Source organism: Spermophilus citellus (assembly GCF_964194105.1).
Source record: "Spermophilus citellus genome assembly, chromosome: X".
Taxonomy (NCBI): Eukaryota; Metazoa; Chordata; class Mammalia; order Rodentia; family Sciuridae; genus Spermophilus; species Spermophilus citellus.
This window is the reverse complement of record NC_138190.1, coordinates 105,427,890-105,454,769: the sequence shown is the minus strand read 5'-3', so window position 1 is coordinate 105,454,769 and position 26,880 is coordinate 105,427,890. Positions and strand designations below refer to the sequence as shown.

At 34.2% G+C, this 26,880-nt stretch overlaps 1 protein-coding gene across 2 annotated transcripts in view; it reads left to right on the top strand.

Moving 5' to 3' along the window:
- Nucleotides 1-26,880, top strand: part of RBM41 (RNA binding motif protein 41) — a 70,581-nt gene that overhangs the window by 31,980 nt on the left and 11,721 nt on the right. For both annotated transcript variants that reach the window (XM_081276851.1, XM_081276850.1), the window contains one exon: nucleotides 10,767-11,170. In XM_081276851.1, the coding sequence (XP_081132977.1) occupies nucleotides 10,767-11,170 (404 nt within the window). The remainder of the gene's footprint in view (nucleotides 1-10,766; nucleotides 11,171-26,880) is intronic.

The following is a 26,880-nucleotide window of genomic DNA, read 5'->3' as shown; positions in this document are numbered from 1 at the left end:
AAAAACTAAAAAATAAATAAATATTAAAAAATTTTAAAAAATAAGATCTATCCAGACCAACATTAAAATTGCAACCACAAACCAGGCATGGTGTGCACACCTGTAATCTCCTGGGACTCAGGAGACCAAGACAGGAGGATTGCAAATTCTAGTCCAGCCTGGGAAACTTAGCAAGACTGTTTCCAAATAAAAAATCAAAAGGGTTGGGCAGAGCCAGGCATGGTGGTACACTCCTATAATCCCAGCAACTCAGGAGGCTGAGGCAGGAGGATTGCGAGTCAAAGCCAGCCTCAGTAAAAGCAAGGCACTAAGCATCTCAGAGAGACCCTATCTCTAAATAAAATAAAAATAAGGCTGGGGGTGTGGCTCAGTGGCCGAGTGCCCCTGAGTTCAATCCCCAGTACCCAAAGAAAAGGCGGGGATGGGCATGTAGCTGACTGGTGGAGTGACTTTGAATTCAATTCCTAGTACCACAAAATAGAAAAAAAAAAAAGAACTGCAACCACAGTTGCTACTGCTTCATAACTCTTCCTCTCTTACTCTACTGTATTTTTATTCATAGCACTTATAACCTTTTAATATAACCATAATGTAGCTCTATGAAAGTAGGGATCTTTAGTCTTTCTGAGTTTTATTTTTATTATTTTAAACTGATAACAAAAAATATAAAAGTACATATTGATAGAGTATTATGCAATGTTAATACATGTATACATTGTATAATATTTAAATCAAGTTAAACATTTATCTCTACACATTTATCATTTCTTTGTGGTAAAAACTTGAAACATACAGTATATAGGTGTTCTCAATAGTCACTATACTGTACAATACTATGCCAGAGCTTCTTGTGCCTATCTGACTGTAACTTAGTACACTTTGATCAAACTTTTTTCCTCAATGCCACTCCCCCTACAGTACCTGGCTTCTTGAAATTATTATCAACTTTAGGAAATCTTTTTTTAATATTCCAGATATGGGTGAGATCATGCAGTACTTGTCTTTCTGTGCCTCATTTCAACAACATAATGATCTCCAGTTCCATACATGTTGTTGCAGGCAACAGGATTTCACTTTCTATGGCTATATAGTATTCTATTTTATATACGTACCACATTTTCTTTATCCACTCATCAGTTGAAGGACAATTAGGTATTTCTGTTTCTTAGCTATTATGAATAATGCTGCAACAAACATGGAAATACAGATGTCTCATTAATATACTAATTTAATTTCCTTTGGACATATACTCTGTACTCTGTAGTGGCTATCTCAATTTATATCCCCATCAAGAGCATGCAAAGGTTTCCTTTTCTCCAGAGTCTCACCAGCACTTGTTATATAGTTAGTCTTTTTGAAATTACCATTGTTACTGGAATGAGGTACTATCTCATTATGGTTTTGATTTGCATTTCCCTGATGATTATTGGTGTTGACCATTCTTTCATGTACTTGTTGGTTATTGTATATCTTATTTCAGTTTGTTTTTTAACTATTGAGTTTTTGAAATATTTTACATAGTCTTGATTTCAACTCTTTGTCAGATATATACATTGCAAATATTTTATCCCATCTGTAGATTTTGTCTATACTCTGTTGAGTATCCCTTTGTTTTGCAGAAGTTTTTCAGTTTTATATAATCTATTTTTGCTTTCATTTCCTGTGCTTCTGGGGTCTTATTAAAAAAAAAAATCTTACCTACTACAATGCCCTGAAGAAGAAAACATATAAAACTGTTTTCTTTTAACAGTTTTATAGGTTCAGGTCTTACACTCAAGTTTTTAATCCATTTTGACTTGATCTTTGTAACTGGGGAAAGTACGGACCTAGCTTCATTCTTCCATATGTGGACATCCAATTTTCCCAAAACTTTTATTGAAAAGAATGTCCTTTTTCCAAAGTGTGTTCTTAGAACATTTTCCATTTTCTTTTTCTTTCTTTCTTTTTCTTTTTCTTTCTTTTTTTTTTTTTTTTTTTTTTTTTTTTTTTTTTTTTTGGTACTAGAGAGTGAATCCAGGGTCACTTAAACAATGAGCCACATCCCCAGCCCTATTTTGTATTTTATTTAGAGATAGTATCTCACTGAGTTACTTACGGCCTTGCTAAGTTGCTGAGGCTGGCTTTCTACTCACAATCCTCCTGCCTCAGCCTCCCAAACCCCTGGGATTATAGTCATGCACCACCACACCCAGCTATTCTTAGAATATTTTTTGGAAATAAATTGGCTGTAGTTTTGTGAGTTTTCTTTAGGTTCTCTATTCTGTTCCATTGATCTATCTGTTTGTGTTAGTACCATGCTGTTGTGATTACTATAGCTTTGTAGTTGTTTTGAATTCAAGTAACATAATGCCTCCTTCTTTTTATTGGCACATTATAATTATACATAACAGTGGGATTTGTTATAATCAAACATGTACACAATAAAACAGTATAATTAGGTCAATTTCATTTCCCAGTACTTCCCTTTTCCCTCCCCTCCCTCCCCCTTATCCCCTTCTTCTGTTCTACTGATCTCCCTTTTATTTTTTTAAAAATTTGTTCTAATTAATTATATGTGACCATAGAATACATTTTGACCCATTATATACAAATGGACCACACTTTCTTATTCCTCTGGCTGTACATGGTGCAGAGTCACACCAGTAGTGTAATCATACATGTATGTAGGGTAATAATATCTGTCTCATTCTACTATCCTTCCCATCCCCACAACCCCACCCCTCCCCTCACTCTCCTCTGCACAATCCAAAGTAAAGTTCCTTCATTATCCCCTACCCCGCCTGCAAAATGGATCAGCATCTGCTTTTCAGAGAAAATGTTTGGCCTTTGATTTTTGGGATTGGTTTATTTCATTTAGCATGATATTCTCTAGCTCCATCAATAATAATAATAATAATAATAATAATAATGATAATAAATACTTTATTCTTTTTTATTTAAAGTGGCTTGGTTATTCAGGGGTTTTTATGGTTTTATATAAATTTTAGAATTGTTGTTTCTAGTTCTTTGAAGACTGTTTTTACTATGTCAAGATACATTCCTTAGGGCTGGGGATGTGGCTCAAGCGGTAGCGCGCTCACCTGGCATGCGTGCGGCCCGGGTTCAATCCTCAGCACCACATACCAACAAAGATGTTGTGTCTGCTGAGAACTAAAAAATAAATATTAAAAAAAGATACATTCCTTATATGTCTAATTTGTTCAGCATATTTTAACATGAGGGAACAGTGAATTTTACCAAATGCCTTTTCTGCAACTATTGAGATGATTGTATAGCTTTTTGCCCTTCATTCTCTTGCTGTAGTTTGTCACATTTATTGATTTGCATGTATTGAACCATTCTTGCATCCCTGGGATAAATCCCACTTGATCATGTTAAATAACATTTTAAATGTGTTGTTGGAGTCTCTTGACTAGTGTTTTGTTGAGGATTTTTGCACCTGGGTTCATCAAGAATATTGGCCTGTACTTCATTGTTATGTCCTTATTTGGTTTTGGTATCTGGGTCATGCTGATTTACTCTATCAATTTGTTCATTTCCTCTAGATTATCATATTTATCAAAATACAGTTGCTAATAATGAAGTCTAATAATCATGTGTGTTTTTGTAGTGTCAGTTGTTTTCATTTCTGATTTTGAGTCTTCTTAAGTATGCTACATGAAGTATTGTTTATTTTATCTTTTTGAAGAATTATTTGTTTCATTGATCTGTTTTTTTTTAGTCTCTATTTATTTCTGTTGTGATTGATGTTATTTCTTCTACTAATTTTGGCTTTAGTGTCTTCTTGCTATTCTAGTTCCTTGAGATGCAGTGTTAAACTTTTTATCTGAGATCTTTTTACTCTACTGACGTTGGCATCAATTGTTGTAAACTTTCCTCCTGGTACTATTTTCACTGTATACAATAGGTTGAGTGTGTTACATCTCCATTTTTCATTGTTTTAGTAATTTTTAAATTTCCTTCTTGATTTCTTCCTTGATCCATTGGTTGTTCAAAAGTAAGTTGTTTAATATCAGTGGCTTTATATAATTTGCAAAGTTCTGCATAATATTGATTTCTAACTTTGTTGCATTGTGCTGAGAAAAGATACTCAATGTTATTTCAGTTTTTAAAATTTATTGAGACTTGTTTTGTGGCCTATCATATGATCCATCATCCTGTTTAATGTTCCATGTGCTGATGAGAAAATATCTAACTGTTGGAGGAAATGTTCTATAGATGTCTATTAGGTCCATTTGGTATAGGGTAAATACAACTCTGTTTCTTTGTTGATATTCTGTCTGATGATCTGTCTATTACTGAAAGTGGGGTATTAAAAGTCTTCAGCAATTAATATTGGAATCCATCTCTCCCTTTCAGTCTATTAATACCTGCTTTATATATATGGGTACTCTGATGTTGGGTGCATATATTTTTAGAATTATTTCTTCTTTCTGAATTGAAACTGTTTATCATTATATAATGACGTTCCTTGTTTCTTCTTGGTGTATTTGATTTATAGTTGATTTTATCTGATATTAGTATGGGTACTCCTGCCTCTATTCACATGAAATATCTTATTCTAGCCCTTCACTTTCAGTCTATGTATACCTTACAGGTGAAATGAATTTCTTATAAGCAGCATATAGTTGGATCTTGTTTTTCATCCATTCAGTCATTCTATGTCTTTTAGAATTTTTAGTCTATTTAGATTCATAGTAATTATTGATAGATAAGATATTACTGTAGCCATTTGTAATTTGTCTTTTTTATTGATTTTAATTTTTTTTAAATACGCGACAGCAGAATGGATTATGTAACTTGTTTTCTAGTTTAGTTGTAGTTTGTTCTCTTTCCCTCTCATAGTCTTTCTTTATGATTAAATGAATTTATTCTAGTAGTGTGTTTTGATAACTTGCTTATTATTTTTAGTTTGTCTATTACAGATTTTTGTTTTATGAGACAAAAATATCTTTTGATTATAACAAGCTATTTTGAAATAGCAATTTGATATGATCATAAGGATGGTAACAAACAAATGAACAAAAGAACAAGAGAAAGTATACCCATAATAAAACTCTCCAGTCATGTTTTGTTCCTCTTCACATTTTGAATTTTATGTCATTTAACATAATGTACATATTATTTTATTTGTTTTTGGTCTTCATACATAAGATATTGAATTGTTTTTGCTTCATGCTTATTATATCAGAACATTCTGAATTTGTTTGTATAATTACTCGTACCAATAAGTTTTATGCCTTTCTATATTTCCTCCTTATTCATTAATGTCTGTTTCTTTCAATTTTAAGAACATTCTTTGACATTTCTCAAAGAATAGGCATGGTGGAGATATTTCCTCTCAGCTTCTGTTTGTCTGGGAAAGCCATTGACTCTTCTCCATATCTAAAGGGTAGCTTTGTTGGGTACAGTATTCTTGGCTGAGAATTTTCCCCTTCAATGTATTGAAAATCATATTTTCAAAAAGCCAGTCTTCACATTTGCTGATTTTTAAAATTCTGTTTGATATTTCCTGCTGTTGATGCCTTCTATTACATTTTTAATTTTGCTAAGTGCATTTTTCAGCTCAAGAATTTCTGTTTTCTGGGCATGGTGGTACATACTTGCAATCCCAGTGACTCAGGAGGCTGAGGCAGGAGGATTACAAGTTTGAGGCCAGCTTCAGCAGAATAGTGAGGCAATAAGCAACTTAGAAAAACCCTATCTCAAAATATAAAATGGATCTGACTCAATGATTAAGCATTCCTGGGTTCAATCACCAGCACCAAAAAAAAAAAAAAAAAAAAAGAATTTCTGGTTTTTTTTTTTTTTTTTTTTCCCCTTCAGTGCTGGGATCAAACCATCAAACCAGGCTTCATGCAATGCCTAGCAAGCACTCTATTACTGTGCTGCATCCCAGCCCTCTGTTTAATTTTTTTAAAATTGCTTTCATCTCTCTGTTAAGTTTCTCTGAGAGTATTTATGTCTCTGTGTTTTCTTCAAACTCATTGAGTTTCCTTAAGACAGCTATTTTAATTCTCTATGTGAGATGTTCCCATAGTGATTACTGTCTGGTCAGTTTCTGGCACCTTGTTTTGAGTAGTAGGTGAGGTCATGGTTTCCTAAAAGTCTTTGATGCTTGTTGGTATGGCAGTGAAGTCTGGGCATTGGAAGGTCACGTTTTATTCCATTCTTCCTTATATGGCTTTGTTTATTCCTGTTTTTCCAGAAATCCTAAGCAGCCTGCTTATTTTCTCTGATCCTACAGTCACTTTTACTGCTTCAGCACTAGATGACACCCAGAGCCAGATTTGCCAGGAGTTTGCTCTTTGTGTATTGTCACTATTTCACTATTGGAAGGAAACCCAAGCCTAGGTGTCTACCAAATAGACCTAACCCTAAACCTTAATTTGCTGTGTTGTTCAGAAACAAGAGAATACCTACAGAGAGTGATCTGTCCCCATAAGCTTCTTCCTGGAGCCAGGGTAGGCACAGATGCCTCATTCACAGTTAATGGCCTGTGGTCAGTCACTGCAGAATTCTTCCCAGCTCTGGGCAGTGTCGCTGAATGAGCTGCCTTGGGCTCTTATGTCACTCTCGGTACCACCAAAGCCACCAAGCTGTGTCACATCCTAAGCCCACACCCCACCAAGATCAGCACAACACTGATTTAAGACCAAGGCCTACACTGCTGTGGGCTACTTACTGCTGAAGTAGACTCATGGCCTAAGACTGCTGCAACCAGCCAAAGGCGATGCTTGCTGGAATAGAATTGCAATAGATAGGGACCATGTGTCTTCCTCTGATATTGGAGCTATGTCAAAGACTCCACCCATAGGTTGGATGGGGCCCATTAAGATCTACACTGTGTTAGGTTTCACCAGCCCAGCATTAAGTTCTAAACTGAGTTCTTATCTTTATTGCCCTGCCCTAACCCCAGCAAATGAAGTCTTTCAGCAGGCTATGCTGCCCAAGATTGGAGTAGTATTGGCCAGTCCCTTGGCCACCTGGGCTGATGCTATTGCTAGGTTGTGCCTGAGTCTCACAGCCACATGGACCAGGGTTACACTTAGGCCCATGCTACAGCTGTTGCTGATGCAGGGTGAAACACAAGTATGTCTCACTGGAATTCAGATCTTTGCTTGGTGTTATGGCTGTTACAGAGCTCTGTCTGTGAATATTGGTCTGGAGATAGCTGTGCTGCCTGAGGTTGGGGGATGGGTGGTGGATACAGTCCCTTGGCCACCAAGGCTGATGCTAAGCTGAGTTGCACCTGAATTTCACTTATGCAGGGGCCTACAGGGACTTGGGGAGGAGCGTGGTTGTTCCCTAGGCTCACTTCAAGGCTGCAACTGACACAGGCCAAAACTTGGGTCTGTCCTACAGGCAGGCAGATTTCCATCTGGTGCCAGAGCTGATCTGGAGGCTCTGTGGGCTCTGACTTGTGTGCAAGGCCTTCTGTTTCTGCTGAGTGCTGGGTCTCACCACAGTGGTCTGGATCTGGGCTTCAAGACCAAGCCCTGAGCTAACTTTTTTGTCTTGCTCCCTAACGGTGGGTGTAAGCTTCCTCCCTACTCTGACACTGAGTTTGGAGGAGGGGTTCTGGAAGCATTCTCTTTACCACCTGGCCTAATGCCGTTCTTGAAACTAAGTTCACAGGTTATCAGTCTGGCAGTAGGGGTCATTTGTTTTGCTCAGCACTGGATTTCACCATGGAGGACCTATAGTATTGGGTTTCAAGTCTAAGTCCTCAACTTAATTATTTCTCCGTTTCCCATGTGGGAAGTGCCTCTCTCCAGGGTGGGCTGCTTAGAGTTTGAAGAGGGGTACAGCAATTCTTCCCTTCCTGCCTTCCTCAATGCATCTTTTAATTTTGTTATACTAAAAGCAGGTGCTATGATCTCTTACCTCAATTGCATATCTCTTGTGCTAGTAGTTTGGTACATGAATAGCTATTCAACTTGGTGGGTGTATCTCTTGGGTGAAATTGCCAGAGGATCTTAATGAGCCACCTTCTTGCTCAGTAGTGCCAGGGATCTTTATTTATTGCTGTATCCCCCAAACCCAAAAATAATTCCTGGCATATCATGGTCATTGAACGAGTATTTTCGAGTGTAAACATTGTATATTCATTTAATTCCAGTTGCTCTCTAACCTCAGGGACATGTATTATTGGCATTCGTTTTCAGTTTTTCCAGTGTCTGTTTTCCCTATGTGTTTAATTCCCTTCTAAACTTGAATTTCCCTGAATTATAATACGGTTGAGCACTTTTGCAAACATTTATTAGCTATACATAATTATGAGATACCTCTTCAGTATTTGCTCATTTTCCTAATGGTTGTCTTTATCTTTTTCTTATTGATATGTAGGACATTTTTATTTATCTGGATTCAAGCATTTAGTTATTTGTGTAGTAAATACCTTTTTAAAATTCTTTGGCTTTTCTGTCTCTTGATGACATTTTTTTGATGAACAAAAGTTCCTAATTTTAACATGGTTGAATTTACTAATTTTTTCTTTAATTGTTAGTGCTTTTTGTGTCCTAAGAAATATTTCTATAAATACTCTTAGGCCTTGCTGGTGGAAATACAGAAGAGTATAACTCCTACAGAGCAAAATCCAATAATATATAGAAAAATTACATGCACATTTATCCTTTGTCTCAGCAATTTTACTTCTTAGAATCTGTTTCAAAGATATTCTATAAAAGTACCAAATCCCATATACACAAGGCTATTGTTTCAAGGCATTATTCATAACAGCATAAGACTGGATATAAAACCAATATGTATCGGGAGACCAGTTGAACAAACTATTGTACATCCATACAATGGAATACTGTACAAATACAAGAAGGAAGAAGAGCTCTATACATTAATATGGAATTACTTCTAGGATATATTGTTAAGTGCACAAAAGTTGTAGAACAGTATTTATAATAAGTTACCTTTATGAAGGAGAAGGTATAACTAATGAATTTTATATATGTGTGTATGTTTGTATGTGTGTGTGTGTGCTTATTTGCTTATATTTTTAAAAAAGAAACAAAGGAGCCATAAGCCAAACTTAATAAGAAATATTATTAATGGGGAAGGAAGGGAATGGGATGAAGGGAACAGAGATGGAAGTGACACATCTGTGAAGGTACTGTATGACAGTTTTCACTTTTGATCCATGTAAATGTTTTGCATAATTTAAAATTTTAATTACAAAAGGACATAGGGCTGGGGGATGTAGCTCCAAGTAGAGTGCTTGCTTAGTGTGCACAAGGTGAGGCCCTGAGTTCAGTCCCCAGTACCACACACACAAAAAGTGGGGAAGGGGATAAATTCATAAAATTCAAAAACAACTTCAAGCAAATAAAACTGATGATAAAGTTGTAACATAACTACACAGAGAAACAATTACTTAAAATGACTTTAATACCTGTATATCCCCAGTAAGGTTTAATTTAAAGGCAGAGTAACTGAAAAGAAATATAAAACTATATTCAGTAGCTTTATTGTTGATAGTGCTATTAGTACTGTATTTGAAATTCTAAATTCTATAAGTGTATTGTTGTAGGTAGACATTAATAAGTAATTTTGTTATTATTAGAATCCAGTGTCTTAAGCATACAAGATACATGTCTAAAATCAAAAAGTTTAAGTAAAAACCTTGTAATCTTAAATCTGAATTAGAATTACTTATATGAACTTGTGATCTATTTTTTTTAAATGTGTTAATTTTGCCCACTAAGTAGGGCTGGAAACAACAACTCAATACCGATGAACACAGGTAGTAACATACCCTGGTTTCTAAATACCACTTCTCACTGAAAGGAACCAGGGGTCAAGTATTTCAGGTTTAGGTTAAGAAATGTGTGAGATAAGCCTGGGCTGTCTTGCTGTGCCAGAAAATCAAGTCAATACAGGAGCTTATTTGGAAGGACACATCTATCTATAAAAGATTCTTGCATAAAATACTGAAATGAACTTCATCAAATATTTAGATCAGCACTGTTCAGTACAATGCTCTGCAATTATGTAAATGGACTTTGTCTATTCTGTCTAGTATGGTATATATTAGCCACATGTAGCTATTGAACATTTGAAACTTGCTAAGTTTCACTGAGTAATTCATACTAAAAACTTAAACAGACACATGTGGCCAGTGGGTATTATATTATATAGCATACCTTTAAATTTAACTGCCCAGAAATAGAGAAGCTTGAGGAACAAGTGAATACTATCAGGAAACAATTCATCCTATTCATTTGTGCATAGAACAAATAATATTTCTCTACTAAATCAATGAAAGGACTAGAAAATAAGTTAGAGGGGTGGAAAGGAAGGGGAACTGTTTTAGAATGAAAGAGATTTAAGAGTTGTAACACCCAAAGACTGATTTAGATCCTGAATTAAATAACCAAGTGCAAAAAAAATCTTTGAAATAATAAAGGCAATTCATATATGAATTCAGTATTTAATGATAATAAGGAACTGTATCAATTTGGTTAAGTGTGATAATGCCATACTCATTGTATTTTTCAAACATCCTTATCAATGAGAGGTGCATATACTTGTATGATCCTGAGAGTCCTAGGTGCCTCATTTACCTGGCCATCATTCTGGCCTTGCTTGAAATGCACTATAATAAGATAGTTATATATCAATGTCGTTTGTCACAGGTTGTAAAGACTTTCCCAGCAGAATTGCTAATTGGAGATCCATGATTTAATTTTTATTTGTTAAAGATTGTGCTGGTAGGCTTTGTAGAACTTCCGTATCTCTTTGTCTTGATCCAGATGAACCCCCAAAGAAGAACAAAGGTGATCCCATGAACAACCTGGAAAGTTTTTACCAAGAGATGATAATGAAAAAACGTCTTGAAGAGTTCCAACTTATGAGAGGTGAACCCTTTGCTTCCCACTCACTGGTCTCAGCCACATCATTGGGTGATAGTGACACAGCTGAGAACCCGTCACTACTCCAGGACAAGGGAAAACAGGCAGCACAGGGTAAAGGTCCCAGTCTCCATGAGACAAAAGTTATTGATTTTTCACCTGAGCAGTGTTGGACTGGGCCTAAGAAGCTGACGCAGCCAATAGAATTTGTCCCAGAAGATGAGATCCAGAGAAATCGTTTGTCAGAGGAAGAGATCCGAAAAATTCCCATGTTTTCTTCATATAATCCAGGGGAACCAAACAAGGTATAGGCCAAACCAAGGAAAACAACATGGGTTGTTTTCATTTTTTATTTACTTCTACCAAAAATAATATTTTAAAGTTAGCTTTGATTATACCAAAGATCATGACATAGGCATAGTGATTGTGTTTATCCTTAATCTTGACTATTCGTTCTCTGCATAGTATATAAGTAGCATATTCCCATGATGTTCTTTGTACTTGTCTTAGGTCCTAAATTACCCTTAAAATTTTAACAAAATCTTGATGACATGCTAGTCCTACCTATTAGAAGCCCTTAATTGAAGGAAAAATAACTTCTAATTTCCTAGACTAGCAATAATCAATTATTATTCATAGGACCACCATAACTGGTAGCCATGATGCCTCTGGAATTAGTCAATAATGATTGACCAACTGGTTGTAAGTAGAGTTAACTGTTGGTTACCATGTGAGTTTTCAGTTCAGAATGTTCTACCTGACTTTCATGTGACATGACTTAAGTTTCTGTAAGCAAAGACACAAAATGAAAACATGAGTCCTCTGAGCTTTGAGAAATTAGCAACAAATTAACATATGTATTATCCTTGTTTTATAGATCAAATCATTATTTCATGTGCATAATATATGTAACATCTGAAATGGAAAACTCATTACCGTGTTATGCAATAAGGCAACATAAGCTCTTAAAGAATTATTATACTGTGTCTAATTTAAAATACAAAACAAAATAATAATGCCAGTTTCTGACTGTCCCTGAATTTAAAAAAAAAAAAAAGCATTATAGATGAGGGATGTTAATTATTTTCCTCTGTGTGACTGATTTCTAATGTTTTTTTTCTATTTGTTCAAGGGTAACTTGATTTTTATTTAGTTTACCAAAAGTTATATAAAATACTATAGCAAGCCCCTGTGTACCTAGTAGCCATATTTATCAAATCTTAATAGTTTCTGTATTTTGTTAATCAAAACAACTGTAAAGCATTATAGGTACACCTTACCAATCCCATTTGCCTTTCCAGATAATTACTATCCTGAATTTGCTATTCCATTTCTATGAACATTTTTAGGCCTTTGTTATGTATCTATATATAGATGGTTCCTGATTTATGATGGCTCAACTTATGATTTTTGACTTTATGATTGTGTGAAAGCAATGGGCATTCTGTAGAAACTGTACTTTGAATTTTGAATTTTGTTTTTTCCTCTAATCTAATGATATGTAGTATAGTACACTCTTGTGATGCTGGGCAGCCACAGTAAGCCGTAGCACCCAGTCAGCCATGCAGTCATGAAGGGAAACAACTGATACTCTACAGTGAACTATTTTGCTAAGTTATAATGTTCCACATTATAACTTAATGCATTTCTTAATTAAGATATTTTTAACTTACAATGGGTTTATGGGTACATAACCCCATTGTAAGTCAAGGAACATCTATATTCATAAACAACATACTTTTCTGAATTTTAAGACTACATAAATGAAGTCATGCACTATATAGTTTTATATAACATGCTTTTTTTGACTCAATATATGCAATGTTTTTTAAATTTATTTCTAATGATACAAAGACTTATTTAGTATTACATTGTAGAAATATTCTATAATTCGTTTATCCATTTTCCTGAACATTTGTCCTTTCCATTAGTTTACTATTACAGATAATTCTGTAATAAACATTGTGTATTTCTCATTGTACATATGCAAGAGTTTATGAATGACAGTGTTTTTCAAACTTAGATTACAATTAGTAGGTCACAATCAGTTTCTCTTTTTAAATCAAGTGAAAGAGAATAGAAAATACCAAAGTATGTTTCATACAGTTAGAGTAATTGCTCTTTCTTAAAGCTTTTATTTTGTTGTGTGTGCATGTGCTTGAGAGAGAGGGGGGGGGAAGCAAGAGGGGGAGAGATGTGTGTGGGCCATAATGTAAAATCTAATTCTTCCTGGAGATCTCAGTCAAAAAAGTTGGGAAAGTGTCACTCTTTTGCAGTGGTTCTTACATTGTTAGTGTTCATCAGAATCATCTGAGGGACTTAATAAAACAGATTGCTGGGCTTCACCCCCAGAATTTTTTACTCAATAGATCTAGAGTAGGGCATGAAAATTTATATTTTCAGCAAGTTCCCAGGAGATACTGATGCTGCAGGTCTGAGAGTGACATTTTAAGAGTTACTGTTCTTCGTTTGTTACCTAGGAGTGGAATTACTATGATATGGGATATGCATATCTTCAGGCAGGATTTCAGATTCCCCTTCACATCTTTGCAAAGACTTTATAGCATTAGACTTTTAATTTTGCTAGTCTAGTTGGTTTGAAATGATATCTCATTATTTTAATTTGTATCTTCCTGGTTTCCAGTGAATTTATACTTTTATTCATATATTAGACCTTCATCAACACTCTGAATTAGCTTTTCTATTCCTTTGCCCATCATTTGTTCATTTTTCTATATTTATTTATAGGGATTATTTAAAACTTCTAGACATGAATGATTGATTTAGCAAATGTCTTCTCCCAGTAGATAGCTTACCTTTACCACATTGTTTCTGATATCTTTTGTTGACTTTCATTTTAATGTTATCTAATTATTGTTATTTTTTGGATGATTTGTGCTTTCCTGAGTCATTTTAAGGAAACCCTTCTCTACAAATCAATAAGAAACACACAACCCTATTAAAAATGGGTAGAATATATAAACAGGCAGTTCACAGGGGCAAAAATTGAATGGCCAATAAATTTAAGAAATCTCGGGCTGGGGATGTGGCTCAAGCGGTAGCGCGCTCGCCTAGCATGCGTGCGGCCCGGGTTCGATCCTCAGCACCACATACCAACAAAGATGTTGTGTCCCCCGAGAACTAAAAAATAATAAATATTAAAAAATTCTCTCTCTCTCTCTCTCTCTCTCTCTCTCTCTCTCTCTCTCTCTCTCCTCTTTCACTCTCTCTTTAAAAAAAAAAAAAAGAAATCTCATTAGTAATCAAGAAAATGCAAATTAAAAACCCAATGATGGTTTGTGGTTGTAGCTTGTGGTAGAGCACTTGCCTAGCGTGCATGAGGCACTGGGTTCAATCCTCAGAACCACATAAAATAAATAAAATAAAGTTATGAAAAACGATATATACCATTCAACACCTAGAACATTGTCATACATTTAAAGGCATGACAATGCCAACTGTTAGTGAATATGTGGAATAAGAATTCTGAAATACCATTGAGGGAATATAAATGTGTATACCCGCTTTTAAGAATGCTGTGACAGTATGTCAGAATACACTCTACTTTTGTGTATACTTAAAAAGAACAACAACAAAAAGAACACCATGACAATATCTAGTAAAAATGAAAATGCTCCAGCACCATCAGTCAGCAGTCATGCATCTAGGCATCTATCCTGGGAAAAATCTTGCACATGCACATTAGATTTCACAAGGGTATTTATAGTATCATTTGCAAACAGTACACATGCTCATCATTAGGAGAATGGATTAAGCATGGTATATTCATAAAATGAATACCATATAATAGAGAGTTAATAAAATAGAATTACAGACATCAACATTGATGAAACCCACAAATATAATTTTGAATAAAAAATGTTGCAGACTCTTCCTTTCAGGTTCAACATCTCAAGTGCTTGGAAGTCATTACTCCTATCTTACAAGAAGAAATAGCTTAATGAACTAAAAATCAATGAATTTTTCTGGGCACATCAGATAATCAGTCACAGGGCAAACTACAACCCTGAAATCTGGAAAGATAGATAATTATAGGAAATCACATCCCAAATCTGCTTATAGGAATAGAAGACACTGGAGCCATAAACTGATAGGAACAGATAGCAATAACTGACAAATTGGTGGAGGTGGAATGTAGAGTAGTGTAGGAGTGATAAATCCCTGTCAGTTGAAATCTAAACTGACCCCCACATCTTAATGACTTTTACTTCCAGTGGCCCTACAGGCTCTAAACAGATTAATAAAATTTGGCTCAGTTCTTATTACTTGATAATTCACATCTGGCTACAGCCCCACCCCACCCCATTAGAAAGCATGCTCAAAAAAAAAAAAACAGACTTGGGGAGATAAAACAAGCATGAGAACAAAATTCAAGATGTGACACAAGTTTTTGAATTAGCAGATATAAAATTTAAATATCTATGATTAGTATAGTAAGGAGTCTACTAGTAAAATTAGAGAGCATGCAAGAGCAGATGGCTAATGTAAGTACAGAGGTAGAAACTCAAAGAATCAAAAGGGGATGCTAGAAATAAAACACTGCAACTGAAATGAAGAACTATTTGAAAGACTCATGAGTAAGTTGAGTAAGTTGGAAATGAGAAAGGAAATAAACAGAAAGCTTAAAGACATGGCAGTAGAAACTTCCCAAGCTGAAATACAAAGAAAATGAATAGAACAAATGAAACAGAATAGCTTAGCACTATGGGACAATTCCAAAAGGAATAACATGTACCTTATTGAAATACCAAAAGAAGAAGAGAAAAAGGAGGAGAAAATTTTGTAGTAGTAATGGCTGAAAATTTTCTGAAACTAATGACAGACAACAAACCACACATCCAGGAAGTTGGAAAACATTGGCAGGGTAAATATGAAAAACCACTCCTAAGCATAACTTGTTCAAACTACAGAAAGCCAAAGACAGAAAAAGTTTTAAACCAGCCAGAGAAAATAAAATTTTTACCAATATAGGAACAAAGATTAGAATTTCGTAAGACTGTTCATCAGGTAAGAAGTACTAGTATTGAGGAGAGAAAAACTCACCCACCTAGAATTCTTTATCCAGAAAAATGATCCTTCAAAAGTGAAGGAAGGGTCTGGGGTTGTTGTTCAGTGGTAGAATGCTTGCCTATCATGTGTGAGGCACTGGGTTTGATCCTCATCACAACATAAAAATAAATAAAATAAAAATATTATGTCTGTCTACAATTATTTTTTTTTAAAGTGAAGGAAAAATAATAAAGATTTTTTCAGACAAAGACAGGGAATTTGTCACCAAAAAAAAAAAAAAATGTTCTCCAAGGAGAAGGAAAATTATATAAATCAAAACTGAGATCTGCATAAAGAAAGAGCATAAGAGAAGGACACATGAAAGTTAAATAAAATCTTTTTATTTTCTCATTTCAAAATTATCTAACTTTTCAAAGTAATTAAAATAATGTTTTGTATGATTATAACATGGATAAAGTGAGATGAATAACAACAATATATGTATGTGTGTGTCTGTTTATTATATATACATATATATGTATATATATTGTGTATATATATGTATATGTACACACACGCATACATACATACGTATATGATCATCACACACACAATCCCTGAAATAAGACAGTATTATTTAAAAGTGGACTTACATTACTTGAAAATGTATGTTGCAAACTCTAAGGCAACCATTACAAAATTATAGAAGGAAGTAGGCTATGAGAGGGGTGAAAATGGAATCATACAAAATCATACCCATCCTTTACATTCTTTTCCAGAAAATGGAAGCAGAAGGAATACTTCTTATTTCATTTGATGAGATACGCCTTAGCTCAATACCAAAGCCAGATAAGATATTACAGTAAAGGAAAATTAGAGACAAGTATTCATCATGTGCACTAGAAGGAAATATCCTAAACAGTAAGAAAATCAAAACATTTCATTGAAATCAAAATCATAATAGAGAATCAAATCCAATAGTATATCAAAATAATTACACACTGTTATCAACTGAAATTTATTTCAGATATCCAAATAATAATCTGGATTATTATTATCTGATATGGTTCAGCACTTGAAAATCAAGTATTGTAATCTAACACATGGATAGACTTAAGAAAAATCATACTCATTTGAGTTGAGGTAGAAAAAATATTTTTAAAAATCTTAGCCTCCATTTATGATTAAATCTTGGCAATCTAGGGTAGAGGAGAACATCCTCAAGTTGATAAAGACAATCTACAATACCCTATAGCTAATATCATCATTAACAATGAGAAACTAGATGTTTTACTTTTGATCAGGAAGAAGGCAAAAATGTTTCCACTCTCCACCTCTTTTTGACATTGTATAGAAAACACTAGCCAGTGAAATAAAACAAGAATTTTGAAATTGTATAGATTGGGAAAGGAAAAATAAAACTGTCTTTGCTCACAGGCACCATCTCTATCTATCTGTAGAAAATCAAAGAATTGACTAAAATCCAGGACTAGTAAGTGAGTATTGGTTGGAAGACACAAGGTTTATATATAAAAGTCAATTGTTTTTCTATATAACAGAACTTAATAATTGGAATTTGAAACTAAAAACAACAGTGTTTACAACAGCATCAAAAAGAAAGATTTAGGTATAAATTTAACAGAATATATACATAGGATCTATATGCAGAAAAGTGTAAAACTGATAAAAATTTTAAAAGATCAAAGTAAATGCAGAGGTATTTAACATTCACAGATTAAAAGACTAATATTGTTAAGATATCATTTTTTCCAAATTAATCTGTAGATTCTATGTAGTCCCAACAAAATTCTGGCAAGATGTTTTGTCAATATTAACAAACTGATTCTAAGTTTCTTTTTATGAAAATACAAAAGATCAAGAATATCCAACCCAATGCTGGAAAAAAGAAAAACCAAGTTGGAGGACAGACACTATCTAACTTCAAGACTTACTGTAGTCATTTAGTGTGGTATATGTAATTGGTGGAAAAAGATGCATAGATTACTGGAGCAAAATAGAGATCTGCAAAATTAAACCCACACAAGGGCAGTGAACTGATCTTTGTCAAAGTAATTAAATGGAAAAGGTGTAGTCTTTTCAACAAATGGTGCTATGACAACTGGAAAGTCGCATGCAAAAAATGAATCTAAACACAAACTTTTCATCCTTCATGAAAATTAACTAAAAATGGGCCATAGACTTAAATGTAGAACACAATGCTACAAAACTTCTAGAAGTAAACAGGAGAAAATAGAAATAAATAAATAAAACAGGAGAAAATAGTTATGTTTTGTTTGGTGATCCATTGTTAAGATGTTGCACCAAAAGCACACTTTATGTAAGAAAAAAAAAAAAGGTAAATTGCACCAAAAGCACACTTTATGTAAGAAAAAAAGGTAAATTGAACTTGATTCAAATTATAGACTTGTGCTACATGAAAGACACCTAAGAGAATCAAGATGTGACACACTGGATGAAAATATTTGAAAAACACATGTCTGATAAGTGGCTTGTATCTAAAACACAGAGTGAACTCCTAAAATTCAACTGTAATAAAATGAACAATTCAACTTATAAATGGGCAAAAGATAAGGACACTTCATCAAAGAAGATACATATATGGCAAATAGGCCCATGAAAAGAAACTCATCAGCATATCATCAAGAAATTGCAAAAGAATAATAAGATATCATTACACACCTACTATAATGGCTAAAATAGATAGTAAAACTAATGATACCAAATCCTGTTCATTGCTGGTGGGAATGTAAAATTGTGCAATATTTTTGGATTGGCAATTTCGTATAAAACAAATAATTGTTTTATAATATTATCCAGAACTCCTACTCATTTATCCAGTGGATTTGGAAAAAAACACACTTATGTGCACAGAAACACTGGCATGTGAATGTTCCAAGAAGCTTTATTCATTATTGCCAAAAACTGGAAGCAATCCAGATGTCCTCCAATAGGTGAATGAATACAATCACCTTTGGTACATTTGTACAGTGAAATATAATTCAGCACTAAAAAGAAACATACTATCAAGACATGTAAAGACATAAAAGAACTTTAGATGCATATTAATAAGTGAAATAAACTAGCATAGAAAGACTATATATTGTATGCTTTCATTAAATGATATTCTGGAAAGTGTAAAACTCTAGAGGCACCAAAGTGATAACTGATTGCTGAGAGTTTAAGGAGAGAGAGGAAGGAGGGAGTAAATGAAGCAGGGGAGATTTTTAGGGGTGTAAAATTATTCTGCATCATATTCTACAGAGGAAGAAAGACATGCACTTGCCAAAACCTCTAAAACTGTAGAGTATAAAGAGTAATTCTTTTTTATTTTTATTTTTTTAGTTGTAGATGGACACAATATCTTTATTTATTTATTTTTATGTGGTGTGAGGATCGAACCCAGTGCCTCACATGTGCAAGGCAGGCACTCTACCACTGAGCTACAGCCCCAGCCCAAGAGTGATTCTTAATGTGTACAGATATTTAAAAATTATTTTGGAGAATGAGGGAAGAAAAATACTGACTGTGAGAAGAGAATCTAACTATTATTACATATATGTGAAATGACCTTATTGAAGGCATGGGGGAATGGGTGCTGACCTAAGTATCTTTGGAAATTATGTAGAGTCTGGAAAACTAAAGCCAAATGGAACTGCACATAAGCACTGTAACCTAGTTAATAAGATTGTTTCCAATCAGGGTACTGATTAGCAGTACTGATGCTGCTCTACATGCACAATTGGATGGAACAGTTAAGTAAATGGGTGGGAAATGGTGGGAGCCAGGTTTTCCACTTTGAAATTTACAGATAAGTGAAGGGAGGATGTTAGGGTGATCCATGTGGTAATGATTTTATTGTTTAGGACATCAATATGAACTGTTTAGCTTAATATAGATAGAAGTAGTTATATATAGAAATATTTATATGTATATAGGGAGTAGTATACACACATATTTTTGGCTATGTGAACCAAGCAAGCCCAACACAGGACCCTACAATGAGCTTTCTCAGAATTAATATTGGCTTTTAATACCATTCTCTAATAAAAGAACCAGGGATCCTTGGAGAGATGGCTGCTGCTAGTACTAATGCAGGAAGTACACAAGATGAATCTTGTGCATCTTGTAATGCCAGAAAGTAAAGAAGTACTAAAAAGAACAACAGCATAAAACCATTGTTGGGAGTACATCAAAGAAATGCAAAAGCCTATTAAAAGAATTTCCAGTAATCAAAGCTAGAACTATTTGTACAACAAACTAAATTAATGTTGTATAATAACCCAAAGTATAAAATAAATATTCATGAGTTCAAGTGATAAAAATAAGTGATTGAGGAAATAAATAAATGGAAGTGAAGAGATAAATCTCCCTTGAAAAAAAAACTTCAGATAATTTATACAAATACTTTACCACTTTACCTCTAGGAAGGGGAGCATAACTTCTCACCACTTAGTTTTGAATTGCTCATAGCAACTTATTTCCAAAGAATACAATATAAAAAGTACTGTATTTTGGAGTAGTAATGGCTGCTCCAAGGAAATACCAGGGAGAACTCCATCCTCTATTATTGCTTAGAGATTCTGTTTTTGTTTCCAGGTATGTTTATCTTGTCTTGGAGCCTAGCAGTATCTTTGAAATATTACACACACACACACACACACACACACCAATATATGTCTGTTGTGGCTATATACATACGTGAACACGTGTATATGAGTATTTATTTTTGTATATGTACAATTTTGTAGCACAGAGCATGCCTCCAAGCTAGAACTGACAGAACTACATTGACCAGAAGTCTTTTTGTTTAATGCTCATATCAAAGGGAACAGTCTTAGTATGGATCTTTCCCAATGGGTGAGAAAATTAGAGTATGTTTTCACATACCCCTTTCTATAGTTATTTAATTTGGTGGTGCTTTCCTGATATGTATTTGAAAGCCAATACGCAAGTTCACCGGAAATTACTGAAATAAATCACAAGTCAATTATTCTATGGCCTTACCTTTAAGATATAAGCATACATAAATGCTAAATGTTAACATCTAGCTCTTTAAAATTTTGAGACAAAGATTCTACTGCTTATTACCAGTATTTAATATATTTTTCATACATTTCAGTGGTTACATCATTTGTTTCCATTTTTAGCTATTTGCTTTTACTGTTCCTGTCTGAATTCTTCCTTATTCCTTCAGTCTTTAAAAAGGACATAATTAATGCTAAATATATAAAATCTTTTTTTCTCCTCCATTTTCTTTTTATTGTATTTAAAGAGTATATTGGACCTACCCTTTTAACAAATTTTAAGTGTCCAATACAGTATTGTTAATTATAAGCACAATGTCATACAGCAAATCTATGGAACATTTTTATCTTGGATTACTGAAACATTGAGCAGCAACCATTTTCCCTCCCAGCCCCTGGCAACCAAGTTTGACTACTTTTGATATTCATATACGTAGAATCTGTGATGAGCTTAGATCCCTTAGCATACAGTCCTTAAGGTTTGTCTTTATTATAGAATATGACAGGGTTATCTTATTTTTAAGACTGAATAATACTCCATTGTATGTATATGCCACTTTTTCTTTATTCATTCATCAGTGGACATTGAGATTATGCCCACCTCTTCTTGGCTATTGTGAATAATGCAGCAGTAAACATTAGAGTGTGTGTATCTGTTTGAGATCCTGATTTCAACTCTTTTGGATAAATCAGCAGAAATGAGTTTGGATTGTATGATAGTTATATTTTTATTTTTCAGAGGAACTTCCTTATTGTTCTCCACTGCAGATGCACTATCTTATATTCCCTTCAACAGTGTGCAAGCGTTCCACTTTCTCTGTATCCTTCCCAGCACTTGCTACTTTCTGAGTTTTTTTCAAATAATGGCCATCTCAATAGGCATAAGGTGATAACCTCATTATAGTTTTGATTTGCATTTCTCTGGTGATTAATAATATTGAACATCTTTTCATATATCTGTTAGGCACTTGATGTCTTCTTTAGAGAAATATTTGTTTAAGTATTTTGCTCATATTTTATTTGTGTTATTTGGTTTTATGCTATTGAGTTGTAGGAGTTCCTTATATATATTGGATTTTAACTCCTTATTAGATATATGTTTAGCAAATAATCTTTCCTATTCAATAGGTTACTTTTTCACTCTGTTGTTTGCTTTGCAGAACTTTCTCTTTTTTGAAAATATTTTTAGTTGTAGATGAACACAATACCTTTACATTTTTTAATTTTTTTTAGTTGTAGTTGGACACAATAACTTTATTTTGCTTATTTATTTTTAGGTGGTGCTGAGGATCAAACCCATCACCTCGCATGTGCTAGGCGAGTGCTCTACTGCTGAGCCACAACCCCAGCCTGACACAATACCTTTATTTATTTTTATGTGGTGCTGAGGATCTAACCCAGTGCCTCACACGTGCTAGGAAAACACTCTACCACTGAGCTATAAACCCAGACCTCTTTTTAAATTTTTTTAGTTGTCGATGGACCTTTACTTTTATTTAGTTATTTATACACAGTGCTGAGGATCGAACCCAGTGCCTACACATGCCAGGCAAGTGCTCTACTACTGAGCCACAAACCCAGCCCCTTGTAGAACTTTTAGTTTGATATAGTTCTACTTGTCTGTTTTTTCTTTTGCTTCATGTGTCATTGAAATCATTGCCAAGACCAATGTTAAGAAGTTTTTACTTTTTTTTCCCGCTAGGAATTTTATAATTTTCTGGTGTTATATTTATATATTTAATTCATTTTAATTTGATTTCTGTATATGGTATAAGAATCTAATTTTATAATTTTGCACATGACTACCTAGTTTTCTTTATATTTTGTTGAATAAACTATTTTTGGCCCAATTTATGTTCTTGGCATACTTGTTGAATATCAGTTTACTATAGATACAGAAATTTCTAGGCTCTCTATTCTGTTCCATTGAACTATGTATCTGTTTATGACATTACACTGTTTTGATTATTGTAGCTTTGTAATATGTCTTGAGATAAGAAACTATGAGGTCTCTAGATATGTTCTTTCTCAAGATTGTTTAGGCTATTTAGGATCATTTATAGTTCCATATGAGTTTTGGGATTTTTGTTTCTCTTTCTATTTAAAATGCCATTGAAATTTTGATGGAAATTTCTATAGATCACTTTGGTAATATGACGATTTGAAAAATACTGACTTACTTTCCATGAACACATGTCATCTTTTTATTTATTTGTGTCTTCTTTGTTTCTACAACATATTGATATTTTCAGTGTACAATTCTTTCATCTACTTGGTTAATTCTTTTTCGATGCTGTTATAAATGTTTTCTTAATTTCTTCTTAATATTGTTCATTGTTAGTATATAGAAACACAACTGTAGGTGAGGGTTTAATTCAGTGATACAGTGCTGACCTAGTATGTAAAAGACCCTGGTTTTAATCCACAGCAGTGCAAAAAGGAAAAAAAAAAGTACAAGAAAAATAAAGAAAAGAAGCATAACTGATTTTCTACATTAATTTTGTGTCCTGTTACTTTACTGAAATTGTTTATTCTAATTTTTTTGTTGAGTCTTTGGTATTTTTTGTGTATGATCACTTCATCTGTGAACAGATATAATTTTCTTTCTTTTTGATTTGGATACATTTATTTTATTCATCTCGATTAATTGACTCTGGATAGAACTTCCAGTGCTATTTTGGATAAAAGTAGGAAGAGTAGGGATCCTTATCTTGTTTGTTTGTTTTTAACAAATGATTTCTTAAATACCTTTATTTATTTTTATGTGGTACTGAGGATTGAACCCAGTGCCTCACATGTGCTAGGCAAGCGCTCTACCACTGAGTTACAACACTAACCTCTTACCTTGTTCTTGATCTTAGAGGAAAACCCCTCTGTTTCATTATTGAATATGATGTTTGTTATGGGCTTTGCATATATTGCTTTCATTTTGTTGAGGTAATTTCCTTCTATTACTAGTTTGTTGAAAGTGTATCATGAAACAGTTTGTTGAATTTTGACATGATTATCTCAAGATAATCCTTGCAACCCAAGAATATATACCACATGGTCATGGTGTATGGTCCTTTCAGTGTGCTGTTGAATTCGGTTTAGTGGTAATTTGTAGAGGATTTTTGCACCTATGTTCATTGGCCTGGGCTTTTCTTTTCTTTTTACATCATTGATTTGTGTACTTTATTTTGTTTTTATTTTGTGGTGCTGGGAATTGAACCCAGGGCCTTGTGTGTGCTAGGGAAGCACTCTACCAATTGAGCTATAAATCCCCAGCCCCGGCCTGTGCTTTTTTCACACTGTTGTTTTCTCTGTTGGTATCAGCATGATTCTGATCTCATAGAGTGAGTTTGGAAGTATTCCCTCTGCTTTAGTTTTTTGTAAGCATTCAGAAAGAATTCACATTATTTCTTCTTCAAATATTTGATAAAACTCACCAGTGAAACCATCTGGTCATGGGCTTTTCTTTGTTGGGATTTTTTTTTATTATTGAGTTAATCTAACTTAATACAGATCTAATTCACTTTCAATTTGTTTATGATCCACTCTTGATAGGTTTTTTTCTTAGGAATATATCCTTCTATGTTATCTAGTTTGTTGATGTGCAGTTGTTCATAGTAGTTTCTTATAAACCCCTTGATTTCTGTGATATTAGTTGTAATGTGTTCCCTTTAATTTCTTATTTTATTTGAATTCTTTCTTAGTCTAGTTAAATGATGGTCAGCTTTGTCAGTTTGTTCAAAATGAGTTTTAGCTTATTGATTTTTTTCTCTATTTCATTTACTTCTGCTCTAAACTGTATTATTTCTGTTATTCTGCTTTGTTTAGTCTTGAGTGGTTCTTCCTTTTCTACTTCCTGAAGGTGTAGAGTTAGGTTGTTTCTTTGAGATCTTTCTTTAATATAGGTATTTATTGCTATAAAGTTCCAGCTTGGTCATGCTCTTGCTGCATCCTGTAAGTTTTGATATATTGTGTTTTCATTTTAATTTATTTCAAGATACTTCCTAATATATCTTTTGATTTCTTGTTGGTTGTTTTAAAATGTGTTTCTTTTCCACATATTTGTAATTTTCCAATTTTCCTCTGCTATTGATTTATAGTTGCATTCCATTGTGATCCAAAAAGATACTTAGTTTTATTTTCAGTCTTCTGAAATTAGTTAAGACTTGTCTTGTGACCTTACATGTGACCTGTCCTGGTAAATATTTCATGTGCATTTAAGAAGAATATATTCTATTGCAGGTATGTGGAATATTCTGTGTATATCTGTTAGAATCATTTGACCTGTATTGTTGTTCAAATCCTCTGTTTCTTTATTAGTTTTTATGTGTATTTCTGGTGCTGGGGATGGAACCTAATGCCTCATGAAGCCAGGCAACAATTCAACCACTGAGCTATACCCCAGCCCTCTGTTCTCTTTATTGATCTTATGTCTGGGTATTCTATCCCATTATTGAAAGTGGAATATTGAAATCTCCTACTGTTACTGTGATTCTGATTTTTCCCCTATAGTTCAGTCATTGCTTCATTTATTTTGGTGCTCTGATTTGGGGTATCTATACATACATACACATATATTTGTATTTGTAATTTTTATATCTTCCTGGTGAATTGACACTTATCATTATATGATACCCTTCATTGTCTTAGTGACAGTTTTTGATTTAGTCTATTTTGTCATATAAATATGTCCACCACTATTCTCTTTTTGTCACTATTGCATAGAATTTTTGTTTACATCTTTTCATTTTGAACCTATGTGTGTTCTTATATCTAAAATGAGTCTCTTAGCCAGCATAAAGTTGGGTCATGTCAATTTAACCCATTTAGGCACTCTGTCTTTTGGTAACTTTAATCAATTTATACTTAATTATTGATATAGAAAGGCTTGCTGTAGCCAGTTGTTCATTGTTTTCTTCATGTCTTGTAGCTCTTTCGTTTCTCTTTTGTGGTTCTTTTTTTTTTTTAAAGAGAGAGTGAGAGAGAGGGGGACAGAGAGAGAGAGAGAGAGAATTTTTTAATATTTATTTATTTTTTCTTAGTTCTCGGCGGACACAACATCTTTGTTTGTATGTGGTGCTGAGGATCGAACCTGGGCCGCATGCACGCCAGGCGAGCGCGCTACCGCTTGAGCCACATCCCCAGCCCTGTGGTTCTTTTTTTTTTTCTTTTTTTTTTTTTTTTGGTACCAGGGTTTGAACTCAGGGGTACTTGACCACTGAGCCACATCCGCAGCCCAATTTTGTTATTTATATAGAGACAGAGTCTCACGAGTTGCTTAGTGCCTTGCTTTTGCTGAGACTGGCTTTGAACTTGCCATCCTCCTGCCTCAGCCTCCCAAGCTGCTGGGATTATAGGGGTGCACCACCACGCCCAGCTGTGGTTCATTTTTGTTTAGTTTGCTTTGCTTTGGTTTTGTAGGCATGATTTGAATCCTTTCTCATTTTCTTCTGTGTATCTTGTATAGGCATTTTCTTGGTGTTTACTATAGACATAACAACCTGCTACCCCATCCAGCATGGGCATCTGAACCAAAGTCACTTGTGTGAATTTGGGGTAACACAAAATACCATGCAGACATGGAATACCTTTATATAAGCTTCAGAACGGCTTCCCAGGCTCCCAGCCTCAGGCTCCCACAAGGGGGGCAAGAGAAAGTCATGAGAGGCTGGAGAGAGAGAGAGCGTGCGTGCACGTTCTGGAGTTGGCTTTTATTGGGGGATACTGTTTCTTAGAACATTCTATCTGAAAAAAGGGCATTGGGTAGGATTGCAAAGCAACAGGTGAGTATAACTCAACACCACTGGGAAACGCCTACTCCTGGAACCATGCCTCAGTATCCGAGTGGAGGTAAAGCCCAAGTTATTGCGGGGCACAATAATTGTTCAGTATCTCTTGCTCAGGACTTACAGGCGTGTATTTTCAGAGTGGATCCCGACATATTCCCCTTTCTTTCTTTGAAAAAGTAG